Source organism: Gastrolobium bilobum, unplaced genomic scaffold (genome assembly GCF_033153095.1).
Source record: "Gastrolobium bilobum isolate Gb01-03AN ecotype WA unplaced genomic scaffold, APGP_CSIRO_Gbil_v1 utg14709, whole genome shotgun sequence".
NCBI classification, from domain to species: Eukaryota; Viridiplantae; Streptophyta; class Magnoliopsida; order Fabales; family Fabaceae; genus Gastrolobium; species Gastrolobium bilobum.
The window spans coordinates 310,822-332,908 of NW_026897963.1; the positions used below are offsets into that span (position 1 = coordinate 310,822).

At 35.4% G+C, this 22,087-nt stretch overlaps 3 protein-coding genes across 4 annotated transcripts; 2 read left to right on the plus strand and 1 right to left on the minus strand.

The window, feature by feature from the left end:
* The first annotated feature begins 4,482 nt into the window (after positions 1–4,482).
* Positions 4,483–5,322, plus strand: LOC133311806 (histone H4). Of its 2 annotated transcripts, XM_061512911.1 has the most exons (2): positions 4,532–4,576; positions 4,628–5,322. In XM_061512911.1, the coding sequence occupies exons 1-2, from the start codon at positions 4,532–4,534 to the stop codon at positions 4,841–4,843; spliced, it is 261 nt and encodes an 86-aa protein (XP_061368895.1). In that variant the 3' UTR covers positions 4,844–5,322. The 2 variants fall into 2 exon arrangements, with proteins under 2 accessions (XP_061368894.1, XP_061368895.1); XM_061512910.1 differs by having other exon boundaries at positions 4,483–5,322.
* Positions 5,323–9,530: 4,208 nt separating this feature from the next.
* Positions 9,531–10,346, plus strand: LOC133311827 (pentatricopeptide repeat-containing protein At4g16470-like). The gene has a single exon (XM_061512934.1). It carries the CDS (start codon positions 9,531–9,533, stop codon positions 10,344–10,346), a length of 816 nt encoding a protein of 271 aa, XP_061368918.1.
* Positions 10,347–12,921: 2,575 nt separating this feature from the next.
* On the minus strand, positions 12,922–14,862 carry LOC133311805 (pentatricopeptide repeat-containing protein At2g15690, mitochondrial-like). The gene has a single exon (XM_061512909.1). The coding sequence runs from the start codon at positions 14,853–14,855 to the stop codon at positions 13,200–13,202; it is 1,656 nt and encodes a 551-aa protein (XP_061368893.1). The 5' UTR covers positions 14,856–14,862; the 3' UTR covers positions 12,922–13,199.
* Positions 14,863–22,087: the final 7,225 nt, after the last annotated feature.

Genomic DNA, 22,087 nt, shown 5'->3' on the forward strand with positions numbered 1-22,087 from the left:
AATGAGAATGAAATTCTAAAAATGTTGATATCCATAATGAGGGTATTCCATTCAGGTGAATTTTTATCTGCTGTTTTTGACTGCTGAAGCAATAATAAACTGTAGAACAACTCCAGTGCAGTGATTTAAGTTAGAGAGCTAATGTAATGATATAAAGATTATGCATGAGGTTAGAATATTAAATGGTGAAGATTGATGCCAATGTTGGGGTATTTCTGAAAAGTTACTTTTACTAGATATTTTGTACTGCTGTAGAAGCAGCCGCTAGAATCCCGTAACGGAAAAAAGATGAGAAAATAGAATGAAAGCCTTGTATATGCCTAACAAGTCATAATTAGACCAAAAATTATTAAAGTTAAGTTATATGTAGATAAGAGAACAAAGTTCAAATTGCTTGGAAAATTTAGTGTAAAAAACGTATGGAAGTAAAATTGATGGAGTTGTCAGAATTTTACGTAGTAGTGAGTTCAGTTTTAAATAAATCATATCTTACTCATTTCTTAATCAAATGGAGTGTGTGAGGTACCAAATTGAATCTTAGGATGTCTAGTTTCTTGTCCTAAAATATGATAATTTTAGGAGCTCACGTTAAAGATTTCAAAAAAAATCAGTGGGCATTGTTCGTTTCCGTCACAGATTTTACAACAAGCAACAATGAGTTTACGAAATTCATATCTCCTTTGTTACTTAACGAAACGAGACGATTCTTGTGCCAAATTAAAGATTAAGATGTCTAGTATTTGTCATAAAAATTTCAGAATAATCTGGGCAGTTATCATTCCAGAATAATTAAACAGTCTGTGTCAAGTGACGTTGGATTTTCAGTTTACTACTTACGGCGGATGTAACTTGGGTTGTACCTGTCAGAATAAGGCTTATGATATATCGTTGAAAAGTTTGTGACATGTAGATTATGATGATTAAGTATAAGGATTTTAGGAAAATTCTGGTAGGATGAGCATGAATTGGTGTTATGTTACGTCTCAAAGTTACTAGTCTAGTAATTAACTAGTTACTAGTTTTACTGGTGATGAATTAAATAGAAATCTGATTGCCTTCCTTTTTATTCATGATCAGCCAATGTAGAGCCATTTGGAGTGGGACTTAGTGTCTTTCATTATTTATCAAAGCTGGTCCCTCCATTAATTATAGCTTTGTCTTCTTTTCTTTTACTCATGTGGACTTGTCTCCTCTTCCTTTAGTTAGTGATCAGACCAATAAGTGTAAGTGGGAGGGAATCAATTGAAAGGGAATCAAATTAGGCAATTCATTAATCATTTCTTCACTTATTTGGTCGATAATTTCTCTTTTTGATATCAAACCTCTTCACATTTAATTCTTCTAAAAACATGACAGCCTTAAAGGAACTAGGAAAAGCTAGTAAGTGTAGTCTTGTTTCTAAAATTGGAGCTTCAAACTTTTCTCTAACTTCTCTATAGAATCTTTCCTTCAAAACCTCTCCAAATCACCAATTTTCCTTCACCAAACTTGTTCTCCTCACTCTCCTCTTCACAACCATACTATTTTCATGGTGTGAAGCAAATTTTTGTGGTCAATATCCTCATGAACAACCATAGCTTTGAAGGTTCAAGGAGCTATGGAGTTGTGTTCTTGAGTTTTCTTGAAGAACATCACTTGTGTGCTTGATTCTCTTGAGTTTTTGTGTAAGTTTCCAAAAATTTTCTTGAAAATCTCATCTTTCTTTCTTGTGTTCTTAAGCTCTAACTCTTGAGCATATTTTTGAAGGTGTGTTCTTGTTTAAAAGATCATCCTTGTTGGTAAAAAGTGAAGCTTGGAGCTAAATGTGTGAGTTTTGAATCAAGAAATGGTTGATTGATGTGTAAAGGTACAATCCTTGGATCCTTATAGGAATTTCATGAAAAAGGATGAACTTGAACCCTAAAAGAGACACATGATGATTCTGACCTCTTGAGTATAAGGTGGATTACTTGTATTAAAAATAAGGTAATCATGAATTAGTGTATTAATTAAGTGTTGGGGCTAATTAATTAAAGAAAGGACATTATTTTTGTTTTTATTTTCATGATCAGAAGACATTATTGTTTATATTCCTCATATTTTGTGCCTTTGTAACTAAATAATTTAATTTGCTTTCATATAATTGCTTTACAATGTTAAATTTGACAAAGTATTACAAATTATTTTTACAATTAATACTATCTCACCCATACTTTTTTAATATTTGATATACAAATACAAGTTGTTGAGTACGGTCATTTACAAGAATTAATTAGGTTATTTTAAATTTTTTATAATCCATACAACTAAGTTTTTTCTTCTACAACACAGGAATCCCCTCTCGTCGATTACGATTACTAATCTGCCATTCTTCGTTTTTTGTCACGTTGAGCTTGTCTTTTTTGTTGTATATTCTTTAATTTTATCAAATTGCCGTCTTGTTATTTTTTTTTTTTAATCAACAATCAATAACCTTAAAATTTGTATATAGCATTCCAATAAGTTCTATTTTTTTATTTTATCAATAATAATAATAATAATAACATTTGTATAAAGATTATAACTTATCTATATTAGTAACGTTGATCTAAATTTATAAAACTATATAAATTTAATAATTACATGTAAAAAGTTGTAGACATCTTCTCTTCATGCTGTATATAGCATTATTTTATTTTAGCTCTTACTTATAGGTAACTAATCATTCGAATGCTGTATATCTCCCTAAACAATTACTTTACCTGAGGTTTTATAAAAAATTTAAAACCAGAGTCAAACTAAATAGGGGTCAATTAGTATATCTGTAAAATATATTAGTCAATCAAAAACTGAATTAAACTTTTGAAAGAAATGTATGTAATTTTAAAGGATATAAAATTATGTCATTTTAAGTAAGAAAAAAAGATAGATCATTGAGAGAGAGAATGAACAAAAATAAAATAAAAATAAATGTATGAATCTCATTTTTTTATAAAAGTGAAATAACATAAATTATATTATTTAAAAGAACAAATATTTTTTCCTTTTAACTTTTTAGTTTGGTTTTGGCACACACGCGCTCATCACGTGCAGAATATTTCATCCCACCTCATGAAACATTGCAGAACAATCAATTCAATTCGCATTCCTGTTCTATTGTCAAGAATCAATATCTTTGGCCATTTCACTCACTACGCCCTCATTTGAAATCATAAACCTTTTAGGTATCCATCGATGATAAAATTAACCTCGCATTTAAAATATGGGTTTTATAAGAGTTATGTTGTAGAAAAAATGATTGTGTTATGTTATAGAGATTCGTTTTGCGTACTGAATTTTTTTTTTTTTTTGCTGCGGGCCCCACAAATTTTTGTGTGTGTAGGAAACTTTTTGTGGTCATGTTAAATGATAGATGGTAAACCCTTAAAATATTAAGAGATACCTCATAAGAAAATTGATAAAATTTTAAAAAAAAGTTATTCCTAATTTTGCACTACACTGCTAGCTATGTTGCACTAACACAAATTTATGTAATAAATATTAAATTTAATATTCAATAATTTAACAAAAAAATAAAGCTAAATTTATAATATCCATTAATTTTATAAAAAATTTAAGATATCACAAATATTTATATTAAATTCAACACAATTATAATCATAATCCAACAAATGTAATCGTTAGAACTAAAAACGCAACGCAAAATTTGAACTTCTTTTAAGTCTGCGTAACACGTATATGAATGTCCCAGAGTTAAAAAATATTACACATGACATGTCGGGTTTTTTTGAAATTTCTATACATGATAGTTGTCCGGTCCGTTCTACATCGCATAGTTGCGGTTTATGAAGAGCCTGTTTGGATCATATTTTTTTTTGTAAGCTAGAAGCTACTTATAAACTAAAGCAAAAAAAAAATAGTTTAAAAAAATAAAATAAATGCTATTTGGTAATCACATAAAAATTTTAGCTTAAAAATTACTTAAAAACACATATTTCAAGAAAATTATCTCTCTCTATCTGTATAACTCTTCATTTAAAAAAATAAATACACAAATCAAGAAAAGCAGATAAAAGCTTAAAAAAAATCTACTCGTAGAAGCTTTTAGTTTTTAACTTTATTATTCATTATAAATTTTTTTTCCAATAATTTATTTGACTTAACTTATTCTTATAATTAAAGTACCTTCTAGCTTTAAAAAAAATAAATCCAAAAGGCAGCAAGAGTATACTAAAACCGTTTAGGAGGCGTAGTTGCTGTCGTAAGCTTGGCGATCACGGGTCCCCAAGGCAATAAACCCCAATCCGGAGTTGCTCTACATAAGGAAATCTGACCGTCCGAATTTCTTAATCAACGTTCGAAAATGATCCAAGCAAGAAGCCACGGATCATGAAATAAAACCGTCGATGAATTAGAATCCAACGGTCAAGATCAAGAAGAGACACTGAGATTCATATGCCCACTCTTCCCGCTCCAAATAAATACCCCATCGCCTTCCTTATTTCCCACCACTGTCAAACCCTAAATCCCCAATTCTATTTTTGAGAAAATCTGACTCAAATTTTCTGGGAAAATGTCAGGTCGCGGAAAGGGAGGGAAGGGTTTGGGGAAGGGAGGAGCAAAGAGGCATCGCAAGGTCCTGCGCGATAACATCCAGGGAATAACGAAGCCCGCGATTCGAAGGTTGGCTAGGAGGGGTGGTGTGAAGAGGATCAGTGGTTTGATCTACGAGGAGACCAGAGGGGTTCTCAAGATCTTCCTGGAGAACGTTATTCGTGATGCGGTGACTTACACGGAGCATGCGAGGAGGAAGACTGTCACGGCTATGGATGTGGTTTACGCGCTCAAGAGGCAGGGTAGAACCCTCTATGGATTCGGAGGCTGAAGTTTGGATTTTGGGTATCTTGATAGGGAGATATAATTATAGCAGATTGGAAGGGCACAGAACAGTTTCATATTTTTTAGACCTCAGTTTATAGTCCCAGGGTCTTTCTGGTTCTTTCTTCTTTTCTGATTTTCTTTTTCTCCCACACTTCTTGACATTCCTCTATTGCCTCTTGTCTCCAGTGTTACAGGAGGTAAAATAAGAATGTCGAGAGTATGGGAGAAGAAGACCCAGAGTCTCTTGTTGCCAGTGTTATAGGAGGTAAAAGAAGAATGTCGAAGAGAATGAGAGAAGAAGAAGACCACGGAAGAAGAACTAGAAAGATCCCGAGACTATAAATTTCTCATCACGATCATTTCAATCATCTCCCTCCCAATGTATTATGTATAGTTTTTCTCTCTTCCATCTGGTACTTACCAAACATTCTATTTTATGCTTGAATTTGATATGGAAGATCCTTTTTTCATTTTGCACGAACATCAACATAGTGAAATAAATTCTGGTAAAATATAGATGCGTTTTCTTAAATTTTTATTTTTATTTTATTTGCAGTTGATATATTTTTATTTATAATTTAAGAAATACTATTCCATTTTTATTTTAAAGAATTCACAAGAAAATAGTAAAAAAGTTGTATTTTGGTAATTATAACTAAATATATATGAATTAAAAATGAAAACAAGAAATATTGTTGTCTTGATTCTTTCCTTCGCAAATTCTTAAAAACGGAAAGCAAGGTCAAATATTTCCAAAAAAGAAAACAAGATCAAAACAACATACATATATTTGTTTTACAACTATTAGTTTAATTATATTAACTGAAAATGAAAACAACAAACAAATCAAACATACTTAAAATTTGCAACTGAAAATCTAAATAGAAATATAAGGCACCAATAATCAAAAATAAAAGAAAGTACAGGGCATTAGGTGTGCCAATAAACGGATCACGTTTACACAATCTTGACATGACCCGTTCTGATCCACGAGTTGACACGACACGTGATTTGACGGGTCGGGTTACGAGTCAATAGCAGCTTCGAATTAAATATGGGAAGAATTTTCAACATATAATTAAGGGTAACACTCTAGGGCTCATAATTTAAGGAGTATTAAGAAATTTAATTACCTGATTGAAAACAGAATTTTGCCTGCCCCATATTTCTAATCTCTATTCCAGCTAACTGAACCTCGTAAACCACATCTAGCAAAGTACTTACATGTTGGAAAACACTCTGTATGTATTTGTTAGCAATTATTTAATTATGTCATAGTAATCAATTTATACTGATGAATAAGAAGTCTTACATCAATTTTTAATTGTTAATTTTTATATATCTAATAGTTATGATTTATTGAAAATTAATAATTATTTAATGAATGTGATTCAATAAATCATAATCATTAAATTAACATAAATCAATAATTATGGTTTAATGTATGACTTATTGTTACTAGATTAATATAAATTCATCTGCACCTTTAATTATTATTTACAACTTCGCAAGAAGAGATTGTAAAAGGAAGCATTTAGCCGTAGAAATAGTAAAATAAACGATAATAGAAATAGGAGTCGGTGAAGTACATCCTGGGAAATATCTCAAGAATCGCTGTCTACTTTCCCTTTTTAATTTTCAACGAGGGTACCGGACAACTTTTAAGGGGATGAAATTATAATGTAATTTTATAATTATTGATATGATAATAAAAAAATAAAAAAGATTCTTATAATTAAGGATTTTTATAAATTATAAAGGGGCAAACAATAAAAAATAGAAATAATACTTACTTTTAAAAGTTTATATAAATTTAAAGGGACGAACACCCTATTAGTCCTTTTCACGTTTGACCACTACTAACTTCCCACTCCTTTTAGTTGGAAATCAATAATTTATACAGAACAAAAATCATAAATGAAAAGAGAGGGAGACACAATGATTTATAATAGTCAATTCAATATAGACTACGTCTTCTAGCTTATTTGTACTATATTCACCTCACCTACAAATCACTCGATTTACAAAGAGAATATAAATAAGATTAAAAAACCCTAACAATAGTTATTTACGGGCCCAAGTCTAAACTACTAAGAAAAAGAAAAAAATTACTATAAATCAGAGGCCCATAACAGTACCTGGCCTCTACAGAACCGCAGTTGCCTTTCTGCTAACCCCAACAACAAGGGCCCTCAACAGTATGCAAAGTATGAGTCATACTCAACATTTTTCTTCCAAACTCCATAAGACTAGTATTTGTACATGGTTAGTATTTTGCTCAACAAATAAATCTAGTTAATCTTATCAATACACAAAATATTTTATCATTCATTTTTAGATCTATAATTGTTTACATCCGCATACGTTTTCTTTGCATTTTCTTGGAAGTTATTATGTATGCTATGCTATATTCTCCCCTCTCAATCTATATATAAAAGAGTAAATATTCTTTTTGGTCCTCAGCAAATTTCACGATACCCGCTTTAGTCCCTAATAAATAAAAAGGCCCATCGTGGTCCCTAAGAAATTCAAAATGGACCCATTTAGTTGAAATTTTGGTCCCTCACAAATTTCAAAAAGACCCATATTAGTCCCTCAAGAGGACTAAAATGAGTCCATTTTAAATTTCTTAAGAACCACTATGGGCCTTTTTATTTATTAGGGACTAAAACGGATATCGTAAAATTTGCTGAAGACCAAAAAGAGTATTTACTCTATGTAAAACAATTTAAGAGGATTGGTTCTTAATATCTTATCATAGTCACTTTCACCATGACAAGTGGTCAGGAGTTAAGGTCATTTCCATCTCAATTAATAATAATTGAGTTAAACTTTGTGTATTATATATTCTTTAAGTTGAAAGGGCTCTTGTTTAAGTAAATGTCTTAGGAAGATACTTGAGCAATCTAGGAATGGATCATTGGAAAGCAGCCAAGAGAGTTATGCAGTATTTAAAGAGAACAAAAGATTATATGGTTACATATCGGAGGTCAGATCAATTAGAGATCGTCGGATATACTGACTCTGATTTTGCTGGATGCCAAAATAGTAAAAGATCCATGTCAGGTTTTGTCTACATGTTGGCTAGAGGAGCTATTTCTTGGAAGAGTGTTAAACATACACTTGTAGTTTCCTCTACTATGGCCGCTGAATTTGTAGCTTGTTTTGAGGCATCCAACCATGGGGTATGACTGCGAAACTGTGTCACAGGGCTGCATATAGTAAGTGGTGTTGAAAGGCCACTGAAGATTTATTGTGACAACAGGTCAGCAGTGTTGTACTCCAACAACAACAGAAGCTCTTCAAAATCGAAGCACATCGATATAAAGTTTCTGGTTGTTAAAGAAAGAGTTCAGAGTGGTCAGATTTCCATAGAACACATAGGGACGAATTCCATGCTTGCGGATCCGCTTACTAAAGGCTTAGTGCCTAAGGTCTTTCACGAGCATACTGCTCATATGGGTGTTGTTTTGTTCGATGAGACTACGGTTTAGTGAGAGTTCTTTATGTTAGTGTTCTATGAAAATTAAATTTTCTGCAGAATAAAGAATTCAATGTTATTTTCCCTCTGAATGTATTATATTTTGTGCTTGTGTTTCTGCTTTGTGTATGCAGAAAATTTAGGATTGATCTCATAAAGATTAAAGTAGGACCAGTTGGAAATAGGCATGGTAAGATCACATTGCATATAATTTCCATGCCACTCATCCATACTTGATCTATGTCATTGAATATATTGGTGTGATGACCATGGAAGGTTTAGTTACGCTTGAAAGTTACAAAAGCCACCATGATCTCATATTGATATAGGAGGTGGACCAGATTGTATCTAAGGAGGAATCTAAAGAAAAATAGCATACAGTTGCGCACTAAAGATATACGATATAATTATCTCTAGTTAATATGTGGCCCAAGTGGGAGATTGTTAGGAAATTATATTTTCTAATAATTATTGTGGGTCACATATTATATTAATAATTATATTGTGCTATTTATATATATTGGGTAAATTAAAGTGATCAGTTAAATATTCCCAAATAGATTCCTAAGCGAGTATGGGCTGAATGAGTGGATACCGGTGTTGGGCCAACTAGGTATAATGGGAGCTTATTGGCCCAACAATAAAGATAAAAACACTATATAAGGGTTATGGTCCCCAATACGTCAAAGGCATAACCCTAGTTTCTCTTCCCCATCAAGAGAGAGACGGTACACTAAAGAATAAGGTTTTAGAGTGATTTGACTGAGGAAGACTACAAACCCCAAGAGACAAGATAAAAGTTATTCCGCTGCAATGGAGACAGGTATGTCTCCACCTTTATGTTGTTCTTATTTTTCTTTATGATTTGGTATGATGGATCTTGGCTTATAGGTGATAGTTATCACCATAAGGTTTAAAGGAATTAAAAATTCCAACATGCTCTCCTTGGAAGAACGCGAAGAATACCAAAGCAATGACTTCCTAGGCATTCATATCAGAAATCTTAGCGCGCACCGTAACCCTAGGCATTTCAGGCAATGACTTCCTACAAAGCAATCTTGTAGATAGCTACGCTTCCTGTTCCCAATTGCGCCAAGCGTACATCATCTTCTCCTTCACCAATCGCCGCACCACTTTCCTCTTCAACTCCCTCATCAGAGCCTATTATTCTCTCGACTTTTATGCCCAATCCATTTACCTCTTCCGTCAAATGCTTCTTGCCCATATACCCTTCAATCGCTATACTTTTCCCCCGTTGCTCAAATCTTGCGCTAAAATTGGGTTTGGTGGTTCATGGTTATTGAAACAAATCCACGGAACCATTGTGGTTAATGGGTTTGCCTCAGATTTGACGATTTCGAATGCTTTGTTATTCGCGAATACTAGACGCCCTGCTGAATTGCTTAAACGTGGGCGCAAGTTGTTTGACACAATGTTGAAAAAGAATGTGATTACGTGGTCAATGATGATGAAGGATGATCAAGAGGTGGATAAACTGTTTGATAGAATGATAGAGGCAGGTGAGAGACCAAATGATGTGACTTTTTATACAATTTTGAGAGCATGTAATGAGAAAGAACGCCGCGTGGAAAATGGATGGGAATACTTTGACATAATAGAGGAGAGGTTTGGGCTGAAACCTAGGGCGGGACATTATGCAAAAATCGTGGATATGCTGGGTTGGGTTGGCCGAGTGAAGGAAGCAGCTATGTTAATGTTGAGAATGAGAAGAGAGGAGGTTGAGCCCAATGACACTGCGTGGAGTAGCTTTCGTCGGTCCTGTTATTTTCATAGGAAGATGGAGTTGTATGAGTTAGTTGAATTTATTCTAAAGTATTATGAGACCAAGGCACGAGACCAAGGCAAACTACCATATAGGCAGATGAGTGCTGACGACTCTATGTATGGCTACTCTAGATATGATGTCCCTGATTGGAGTGATCTTTCTATGATAGTGATGATTAGGTCAAGAAAATTTCTTCCAATTAGGAAAGACTTCTTGAGTTCGGAATATCGAAGAATGTAGTGCAATGTGGCATACTAAAAAAAGAGCGCTGCAATTATCTCTCCTTATTTACTCCTCATCTCTATTTACTCTCATTTGGTTCTGCTCCCTGCTTCCCTGGCCCTCGACTCAATCAAGTTACCGATATGTTTGTGCTTCCAAGCGTACCCTTTGTGCACTGTCTCCAGATCTTTTGAGTCAATGGTGGTCAATTAATATTGAAATCTAAAGAGAGACATAATTGCCTCAAGATGGGGTTGGTTTGATGCTTCTTCTTTTCATATTTTGGTATTCCTCTCGCATTCAGTTTTTCTTTCTGTCTTTTTTTAATCATTTTATGTCAACTTGCCTTTTTTTACACACAAAATGATGTCTTTTCATGTGTAAATTAAAAAAAAATGCAGGAATCACTGGCGCAACCGGTTCTGGGGTCAAGAGGAAGTTGTTGAATTATAGGTTTCTAAACTTATATATTTGAAGTTTTGATGATTACAAAGCCTTTTCTATACACACTGTCAGATATCGAACACATGTCAACATGCTTTAAGGACCCAGCTGTCTACTAACTATGTTGGGCTTTGTTGGTAATTCTAATTTTTCATGACATAAAGTATGAAGGTTTTTTCCACTAACCCTAAATATTCAATATTCTCAAGGATTTCAAATATGGTGTATTTGCTTATTCATTTGTATGTTGAATATTATTATTTAATTTATTTGGCTTTTTTCTTGTGATATACTAGAAACTTTTATATATCAAATTATATTAAATTTAAATCAAATTACCCTTTTAAATATGACGAATGTTGAATAAATTATTCATGAAACAATATAATTTATTTGAAGAGAAAGCTTATTCTTAGAACATTTTTCGCTTACAACCAAATCTTAATAGTTAACTTCCATCAAACTGGCGGTTATAATTTATTAAGAATTAATAACTAATTAATAAATATGACCCAATAAATTATAATCATAAGATTAATAAAAATTAAAGATTAAAATATGATTGTTAGATATTGTAAGCGGAAAAGATTATAAGAATAAGCTTCCTCTTCTTTGAAATAGAAAAGATGAAATTTATCCAAGTATGATTTCTCATATACAGATATGATGAGATTCAATATCAATATAATAAAAGTGGAAAAACACGTTTTTTAAAAAGAATATAATCGAATAAATAAAAATAGTAATTTTATTTTTAAAAGATCTGAAATAAAGAAAAAATTATATTTTATCTTCACAAAAAAAAATGGTTCAGTTAAATCCACTCTAGTTTAACATGATGACTATCCTCTAATTGGTAACGTACACCAGTCTTCTCGAGGCTTTCGTTTCCTGGAAACACCTGAAGAATCTCGAATGCATTCACCCAAAACAATGTAAGAATCTAAAACAGTTTAAGACAAGGAACCCTCCAAAACAAGAAAGGTCAGCTACAAAGGAGAACAACGAAGTCATATTTTTAATTTTTCAAATAAAAAAATTATTTGGAATTTTTTTTTTATAAGAATAACTCTCAAAATAATAATAAAAAATTAATTTTTAAAATTAAAAATGAAAAAATTTCTAAGAATATTCTAAAAAATTATTTAGTTTTATTATTTCTACCGTAATAATTTCGTAATTATAAGAATTTATTAATAATATTTTTGTAAATAATTTTTTCCAATTTTAAAGTACGCTGAGGTGATAATATTTTAATTATGAAAATTCATTAATGATATTTTTATAAATAAATATAACTTCTTTATAATTTTCAATCTAACAATATTCGAACAAATTTTAATATTTTTTTACTCTTAAATTTAATTGTCAAAATTTATATTCAAAAAAGATTTTAAATAAATAAAAAAATCATATTCCAAACACTTCCCTCCGGCCTTTGCTTTTGGATTACTTTCATTACCATGTTCAAAGTTAAACCATTTAAGTGCACAGAAAAAAAAAAAAATTAAACCATTTAGACTTTTTTTTTTCCTGGTAATTGTAAAAACAAATCGAAGGAGAATCTTGGAGCAAGTGATAAGTACCGCCGAAGATTACACAGGAATAAGTTCCGTTTTTACTTTACTATAATTCTTAATATTTTCATATTTAATTTAGTTTCTAGATTTTTGAAGTTAGTTGATATATCGCTGATCCGCTTTTTTCTTTTCTTAATTCCCTATTCTTCAACAATTACTTTTAATTCGTATATAATTATTTCTAAAACGACGTCGTTTTGAGATTAAAATATTAAAAAATTATATTATAAAGACTATAATAATCATAAAATAAATTAAAATTACAAAAATACCATAATTTTCGCCCCAAAATAACGGCAAATAAGTTATCTAAAAACGAACCCATATACTACGGGGGCTAATAGATTACAGCTCAAAATTAGTACTTATTCTACCAAAACGATGTCTTTTTTGCTTACAACTCAAATTCCCATACCTAACTACCTAGAAATAATGATTTTTCCCCAATACACCGCATATAAATATGAAGATTAAAGAGATGCCTCTAAACACTTTTCAAAACTAAACGTCAAACTTTTTCTACACATTTGCATGGATCAGCTAATAAAGCTGAATTTTAAGTTGCTGGAACCAAATAAATAAATAAAACCATATAAGAGCAAATAGTAACGTGATCAAGTAATAGCAGTATAGCACTGAGTAGAAGTAGAGAGACAATGATTAAGTGAATATCTGAACAAGAAGCAAATACATTCTAAATCAGTGCATACTGCATAATTCATCTCCTATCCCTAGCACTATTGAAACTTCCACGCACATTTGTTTTCCTAGTACACACAATAAGGGGCCTCCAGGTAGAAAATGGTATATTCATGCTAATGTAGTAGGTATTCAAGTTATAATTCCTTCACCACCAGTAATCCTTACAAGAGCATTTTCCATCCTTGAAATGATGAATCCATTTGTTATCTCTGACAACTAATTCTCTCCCTAAAATCCTGGACATGATCTTGATGGCATAGTGACACTCGCCGCAGATACGGAGCTTCTTGACGATTTCAAGAGGTGTTCTTGGTGGAGTACTACTAAGACCAAAGGCAATTGCTAGACGTTCACTGTGGTAAAGCGAGTCTTGCTCCTTTGCTTTCTGATCAATGTCATGAAGAACATATCTTGTATCAGGAACATATCCTGCATCTTTCATCTCACTCAAAGCCTTTAACTTTTTATCATCCTTGTAAAGAGCAAGATTCTTATATTCAATAATTCTGGTCTTGCCATCAAGCATGCTAATTGCAGTATACTTCTTCGGAGGCGGCGTAGGGATCTTATTGGCAACAGCTTTTGATGGGTCAAGACTAACCATTAACTCTTCAGCATGGTCTTCAAGATCAATATCCCCATGAGCGCGAGCATAATTCTTCAGAGTCTCCCATACAGTCACTGTAGGCTCAAATGGCAACCTCTCAATGAACTCCTCTGCTTCCTTGAGATACCCAGACTGTCCAAGAACATGTAAAAGCCCCATATAGTGCTCCACCCCCGGTTCAATTCCATATTTACTTTTCATAGACTCAAAATGTAAGTATGCATCTTCCACAGCTTCTGCACTGCCACATGCTGATAACACAGCAAGCAAAGTCTCTGAAGTGATTTCCAAACCCAGCTCATTCATCTGCTCAAACAGTTGCAAGGCTTCATCTCCCATAGTATTATTTGCGTAGCAGCAAAGCATCAAGTGCCAAGAGTCCATATTCCTATTAGGCATATGATCAAACACTCTGCGTGCATCAGTCATGCTTTTACAATTCACATACATCTCAATCACCTTGTTCTTTAACTTGAGATCACTCCTATAAGTAGACTGTAGAAAGTAATCATGGGCCTTCTTGGCAACCTCAAGGGATTTCAATTGGCCACACAAGTCAAAAAGAAGATCAAAGCAACTAGCATCAGCTTTGACCCCTTGGTCCATCAATGCAATCGCTTCTTTAACCTTTCCCAGTTGGCACAAACGTGTCAAATCACTGATTGAAGGCGGAGATGTAGAACCTTGAAGGCGGAGATGTGGGAACCCATGAGTCCGAGGGTTCCACTGGTTGGGGTTAGGGGGGTTTTGATCGTTCCATCGATTAGGGTTTGTGGGTGGCTGAAAGTTGGGATTTTGAGAAGTGGGTGGCGCTTGATGTTTAGGATTCCAATGATTTAGGTTTCGCCGCTGCTCAGGAAATCGACCAGGAATATTGTGTTTGTGGGGTTCATGGTTTTGGTAAGCAAATTGATTTGAAGGGGCAGGGCTTCCACTCTGGTTTTGAATATGTGGGTTTAAATGTTGAGGAGAATGGCCCTGACGTTGTTGCCATTGACCCTGAAAGGGTGTGTGATCAGAGGGTGGTTGCTGTGGAGGGAATCTCCCATAATCGTTTGGAACCGCAGAGGTACACAAAGATTTTGTAATCAGGGTTTTGCTGCAGTAGTTGGGATGGATAAACAGTGTCAGTAGCTTGAAGGAAGAAGAGAACATTGTAGATCGTGCACGCTCAATCAATGGGAACATCACCATGACTGAGTGAAACTGTGGAAGGAGCAATTATTTAGGGTTAGTGAGGAATTTTGCTTTTTTATCAATGGTAGCTGCTAGGGAAACTGTTTGGGCTGCTTATTTTTGTTGTACTTTGTATTGGGTCATGGGCTCTTATTTTGGGTCTGGTTCCTGTAACCGGTGAAATTTCTTTCTTACTGGTGGACAATGGATCAAAGTTTGTGGATATGATTATGTTTACACTTACTAGGAGGGGTGGTGTACAGTATGATTCGTAATCCTAGCTAGATGCAAATGAATGGTTAATCATTTTTTGCAATTTGCACATCGTACAGTACAGTATGATTCTTAATCCTAGCTAGATGCAAATGAATGTAAATTTATGATCCGATTGTGTTTTAACGTGAACAGAATTGATAGTGGTTAGATGTGAAATAGTGTTTTGTACATTTAATCCACCAAGTAGGTTTAATTTAAAACTTGAGAGATCATATTAAACGCTACTCAATCGGATATTGTGCGTGGATACGTTGTAGCAACAAATTACCGGACAGTATCCCTGAAAGAATTGAAATGGATGGTTCAAGTCATTTTACCAATGGTTCGTGTATGAGAGACAATACACGAATTCGCTCCTATGAGCTGGAGAATACACTCAACATGCTCCGAGAATGCGTGGTGTTTTTGTTTTTCGTTGAAGCAGTTCACTATTTCTGGTTCCCAACATCTGAATTGGTAGGTTGCTTTCACTAGAATTGGAATTTATTTCTTTTAATAATAGTATATGACTATTTTGGAATTTTATCATTTTGACAAACAATTTGATTACTTTTAGAGCTTATTTTGATCACAGCCAAATTTTTTTCCCTCTCTTCAATCTCAGCCCGTCTTAATTTCCTTCAAAGAGGTCCTAGTCAGGCTAATTTGGTGTTACGTATAATCGTGCTTGATGTAATAAATGGATTTTATTTTTAATAATTGCAGTTTTTTTGCATAATATGACTTTGTGTCTTTTTATTTCTATTAAGATAATGTATTTTAACATAATAGGATATAAACCGCTTTCCCTCAATTTTGGAGGAGGCTTGGGGATGATAGGCCTATTAACACAATATTCAATGATAAGGTGTGTAAAACCATAATTTATACCAGTATTATTAAACTCGGTTTGGGCATCGACTCGGTCGGGGTATTGGATCATCGGGTCACTGGTCGGACCGGTAGGTCACGGGTCGGACTGGTTGATCCGGATATATATATATATATATATATATATATATATATATATATATATAATTATGAACATATAAATTCAATTATATTTTTTATATCTAAAATGAATTAAATGAGATTCATTAAATAAGCTAAAAAACATTAAGCATAAATAAATAAAAATACATGCTATTATTATGTTAATTTAAATTGCAACTCAAAATCCTGCTAAACATACATCTCAATGACATTAAACTCATATTTTTCAAATTTAACTACATTAAAATTGACATTTGTTACAATCTCTTAATTTATTATTCCACAAATTGCTTCAGGAAGCTGAAATTTGAGGTCATTGTAGAAGAGTATACTAGCAAATAAGATTACAAAAAAAAAAAAAATAAGTTCTACATTTTTTTAACAAAAACAATTTTGGTTTTTTTTTTTTTTAAAAAAAATGCATGACCCGACCGGGTCACTAGCTCACCTGGTCACCGAGTTTGACCAGTTTTGTCTGGGTTTTAACCGGATCGATACATGATCAGTTCAATGCTTGACCCGAACCAGTCCGATGATCGGGTCACAGATTTCGGGTCGACCCGGCCTTGTCAAGACGGGTTTTACAACACTGATTTATATAGTCTGGACTGTGGAGCTACGTAGTTCAAGTATCAGACCCGACAAATTAAATATTATTGGATAGGATCCACAGAAATCGACCCACACATTTATAGTGAATTAGTAGTCCGACTCTGACAACACTGATTAATTTTTTGGATAGGATCAACAGCAACTGACTCACATACTTATAGCGGTCCAAAGTCTTGGACTAAAAGTTTTAATTTTAGACCACAATTAAATAAGAGGTAGGATATTCTTACTACCAATTTTTTCTACTACCACTCCACTACCACTTTAATCACCATTGGATTCAAAAGTTATTTTTCTTTTCTCTCTCTTCATTCAACTTTTCCTCCAATCCAATGGTGATTAGAGTGGTAGTGAAGTGGTAATAAAAAAAATTGGTAGTAAGAATATCCTAACTCATTAAATAACATGAAAATCTTTTCCCCACAAATGATGGGGCATGGCAATGTCCCCCCTCATCCCTCGTTGCTTTGCGACTTTGGATGGGTAGATAATTAAAATTTTAAATCCCTCTCAAAAATAATGTTAAAAAAAATTGAACACATATTATTACTCTCATTTGCTCAAATTCCATACATCAACTGAATTATCATCATTTGGTGTCCATGTTGCCTTTTTTTTCTTCTCATCAACAAACAAAATATGGCTTTTGATAAAATAAAAAATCAATTTAATTTATATTTTAAAAGATATTCTAAATTCATATGGTCAATCCGCGGGACAAATTGCGCACAAGACAAACATTTCCCATCTCTAAAACACAGTGGGAAAAAAGAAAGAGCCATTTTGTTACAAGTTTGGGGTGTGACTCAAAACCATGTTGGGGCAATGAGGCCAGCCAATTTGCTGTTGTCCAACTCCGCTGAGCAATTGACCTGGTATCACTCGACAAAAGCACCATCGACCTGGTTTTTTTATTTTGTACCCTGATATAAATGAGATAGAACAGAATCAAGAGGGCAACAAGGCCCAAGATGAATATGAAAGCTACCAGCCCAGTCCAAAGAGTAAGAGGTCTAAGAGAAATAAAGAGAAGCCCAAGTGGATGAGGGGCTATGTAATGCAGTGAAGCAGAGAACCATAACTAGGAGTAAGAAGTATGATAGGTGTGAGTGTGAGGATATTTTGTTTTGCTGAGTTGTATTCTGTTAGGAGGTGCGTGTGAAGAGAGCTATGCGTGTTTGTTGCATTTCGTTATTTTACTGTTGTTAAAAGGTCTGTATAAAAAGGGGATGGGAATGAATGAAAAGTAAGAAAATTCTGGAAATTCACCCTTGTGGTTGAACGGAGGACCCTCCCCTCGAAGTGAGGCTAGTTTTTTTCTTCCTTTTTCTTATCAAATTGGTGCCTTCATTAAGTCCTGCCTTCCATGGCTAGCCACAGTCATCCATCCAATTCCTTAGAATCAACTCTTTCCAAGCTTTTACAGAACCAAGTGGCCCTTCAGAAAGACATGAAAGCTATGACCCAAAAGGTCACTTTGCTTGAATCCCTAGTTACATCACCCACTCGTACCACCAACGCTTCATCTTCAGGCCCTGTCAACGCGGCGATTCCTGCTGAAATCAAGGCTGCCACCATTAAACTGGACGTTCCACGGTTTGATGGTTCCGATCCCCTTGGTTGGATTTTTAAGGTTTCTCAATTTTTTGAATTTCACCGTACGCCCGAGGAACAACGACCTCGCATCGCTTCGTTTTATATGGAGGGCGAAGCCTTGAGCTGGTACCAATGGATGCATGCCAAGTGGCCAGATCACCTCATGGCCCATTCTGTTACAAGCTTTGGAGTTGTGTTTTGCTCCATCTCAATATGATGATCCCAAAGGTGATTTGATGAAACTTCTACAAACAGGCTATGTGCGTGAGTATCAGACTCGCTTTGAGGCACTTGCCAATCGTTGTATTGGTTTACCTTCTCCTTATCTTCTGAGCTGTTTTATTTCCGGGCTAAAATCTGAGATCCGGCGAGAGGTTCAAGCTTTGCAACCTATGTCTCTTGCTCAAGCCATTGGGTTAGCTCGTCTCCAGGAAGATAAGTTGGGCGATCAAAAGGGTTCTTCTCGTGGTCGATTTTTTGGGGGTTACCAAAATTCATCCACCGTAAGCGACAGGAGTCCAGTCCTTACCACAACGGTGTCCACCGCTCCCAAATCACCAAATCTGCATTCTAATAATTCTGATTCGAAGGATCTTTCTAAAACTACTTTTCGGAAAATGTCACCAGATGCGCTCCAAGCCCGCAGAGACAAAGGGTTGTGTTACACCTGTGATGAGAAATATCACCGTGGCCATAAGTGTAAACGCCTTTTTATGATTCTCATTGCCTCACCGGAGGACGACACTCCGCTTGACATGCACCAGCTGTTGATGGAAGAGTCTGGTGATGGGGACGCACACGTTTCATCTCCACAAGTTGGACCTGATACAGATGCGGCCCAAATCAGCTTCCACGCACTAATGGGCCATTTTGTTCCACAGACACTACGCGTTCAGGGTCGTATAGGTAAGTCTTAACTGTCATTGCTGATTGATAGTGGGAGTACCCACAATTTCATCCAGGAGCGTATTGCAAAGTTTTTGGGCCTTAAAGTGCAGCCCGCCCAAGGATTTCAGGTCCTCGTAGGAAATGGTGAGGAGTTAGTGTGTAACTCAAATTGTCAGCAGGTCCAGTTAATTGCTGGTGATCATTTATTCATTGTTGACTTGTATATTTTGCCCATTTCTGGGGCTGAGGTGGTGTTGGGGGTCCAGTGGCTCAAAACCTTGGGCCCAATCCTCACTGATTATGATAGTTTAACAATGAAATTTGTAAAAAATGGTCATGTGGTCCAATTAAATGGGACTGCCGCAGTGGAGGCCCACGAGATATCAGCAGCCCAGATGCGCAGGATGACTTCGACCCAGTCTATTGCTGCCCTATACCAGCTACAAGCCTTTCCTTTGTTGCAATCACTGTCACCGTCAACGCTTGTACCTCCAGAGGTGGACAAATTACTCCTTCGTTTTGCATAGCTCTTTGAACAACCCACTCAGTTGCCTCCATCAAGGGCTACTGACCACCATATTCCATTACTTGAGGGTGCTAATCTGGTTAGCATTCTCCCATATAGGTACCCTTACTTCCAAAAGCAAGAGATCAAGAAACTTACTGCAGAAATGCTTACTTCTGGTATTATTCAGAACAACACTAGTCCCTTTTCATCGCCGGTTCTTCTGGTTCGGAAAAAAGACGGGTCATGGCGGTTTTGTACGGACTATAGAGCCCTGAATGCTATCACTCAAAAGGACCGCTTTCCTATTCCTTCCATTGATGAATTGATTGATGAGCTTCATGGCGCGACACACTTTTCCAAACTTGATCTCCGCTCCGGGTATCATCAAATTCGTATGGCGCCAGGTGATGTTCCCAAAACTGCTTTCAGAACGCACGAAGGTCATTTTGAATACTTAGTTATGCCTTTTGGTTTATGTAACGCTCCTTCTACGTTTCAATCTACCATGAACATGTTATTTAAACCCTACCTTCGACGATTTGTCATTGTTTTTTTCGATGACATTTTGGTTTATAGTCAATCACTGGATGAACATGTGCAACATTTGGAGGTGACATTCCAGTGCTTATTGAGAAACCAATTCTTCCTGAAACAGTCAAAATGCTCCTTTGCGCAAAGCACCTTAGAATACCTCGGCCATATTATTTCCAATCAAGGGGTGGGCCCTGATCCTGCAAAAATTCAAGCTATGCTGGCATGGCCACAACCTTCGAATATTAAACAATTAAGAGGTTTTTTGGGACTAACCGGTTTTATCGCAGGTTCGTCCGAGGATATGCATCACTGGCTGCACCCTTAACTGATATGCTCAAGAAGGACTCCTTTGTATGGTGTGATGCGGCGCAGGAAGCCTTTTCGAAATTAAAAATTGCCATGACTCAGGCACCGGTGCTGGCTCTTCCTGATTTCACAGCTCCATTTCTACTGGAAACAGATGCTTCTGGTGCAGGCATGGGAGCCGTCCTCTTGCAGCAGGGGCATCCTATTGGCTATTTTAGCAAGAAGTTTTGTGGGAGGATGCAGAAAGCTTCAACTTATGTTAGGGAGTTGCATGCGATTGTGGAGGCAGTGAAGAAGTGGCGGCATTACTTGTTGGGTCGCAAGTTCACAATTCATACAGATCAGAGGAGCTTAAAAGAACTCATGACACAGGTCATTCAAACACCCGATCAACAATATTACCTCTCCAAACTCCTCGGCTATGATTATGACATAGTCTATAAACCAGGTCCAGAAAACAAGGTTGTAGATGCCTTGTCCCGTGTTCAGGAACCTAGTTACCAATTCATGGCAATTTCAGTTCCTCAATTTGATTTTATTGTTAAATTGAAAGAAGAGTATGATGTTGATACTGAGTTATCACAGTTGCTGCAGCAGCTAAACGAGGCTTCCTCTCTTGGTGGGGAATTTTCCTTGGCCGATGGTGTTATCATGTTTCGAGATCGCATTTACATAGGTGTTAATTCTTCCCTCAAAAGAGTCTTATTAGAAGAATACCATTCTTCTCCTCTTGGGGGGCACATGGGAATTGCTAAGACTTTTAGCAGATTGAGTTCCAATTTTTTTTGGCAAGGAATGAGGAAAGATGTGGTTCAATTTATTCAAAAATGCCTCATATGTCAACAAGTCAAAACCCCTACTTCCAAGCCCTTGGGTTTGTTGCAACCGATTCCAATCCCTTCACAGGTGTGGGAGGATATAGCCATGGACTTTGTCACAGGGCTGCCTTCTTTCCAAAATTGTACTGTGATTTTTGTGGTTGTAGACAGGCTTTCTAAAGCTTCTCATTTTGGAATGTTACCCACCAATTTCACAGCTGCTAAGGTGGCTGACTTGTTTGCTCACATGGTTTGCCGTCTACATGGAATGCCTAGAAGCATAATCTCTGATCGTGACACCATCTTCATTAGTCATTTTTGGCAAGAATTGTTCAGATTGAGTGGAACAAAGTTAAGGATGTCTACTGCTTATCACCCTCAAAGTGATAGACAAACGGAGGTATTAAACAGGGTGCTACAGCAATACCTATGTGCTTTTTATCATGAGCAGCCGAAGCTTTGGGGTAAATACCTCCATTGGGCAGAATGGTGTTATAATACATCTCTTCACTCAGCAACAGGCTTGACTCCCTTCCAAGTGGTTTATGGGCGTGAACCACCTACTATTCCACAATATGTGGTTGGCACTAGTAGTGTGGAGGCTGTGGACTCTATCCTCGGTTCAAGGGAGCAGATGCTGGAGATACTCAAGAAGAAACTTTTGAAAGCACAGGGAATTATGAAGCAAGTGGCTGATAAAAAAAGGCTTGATCATTCCTTCAATTTGGGGGATATGGTTT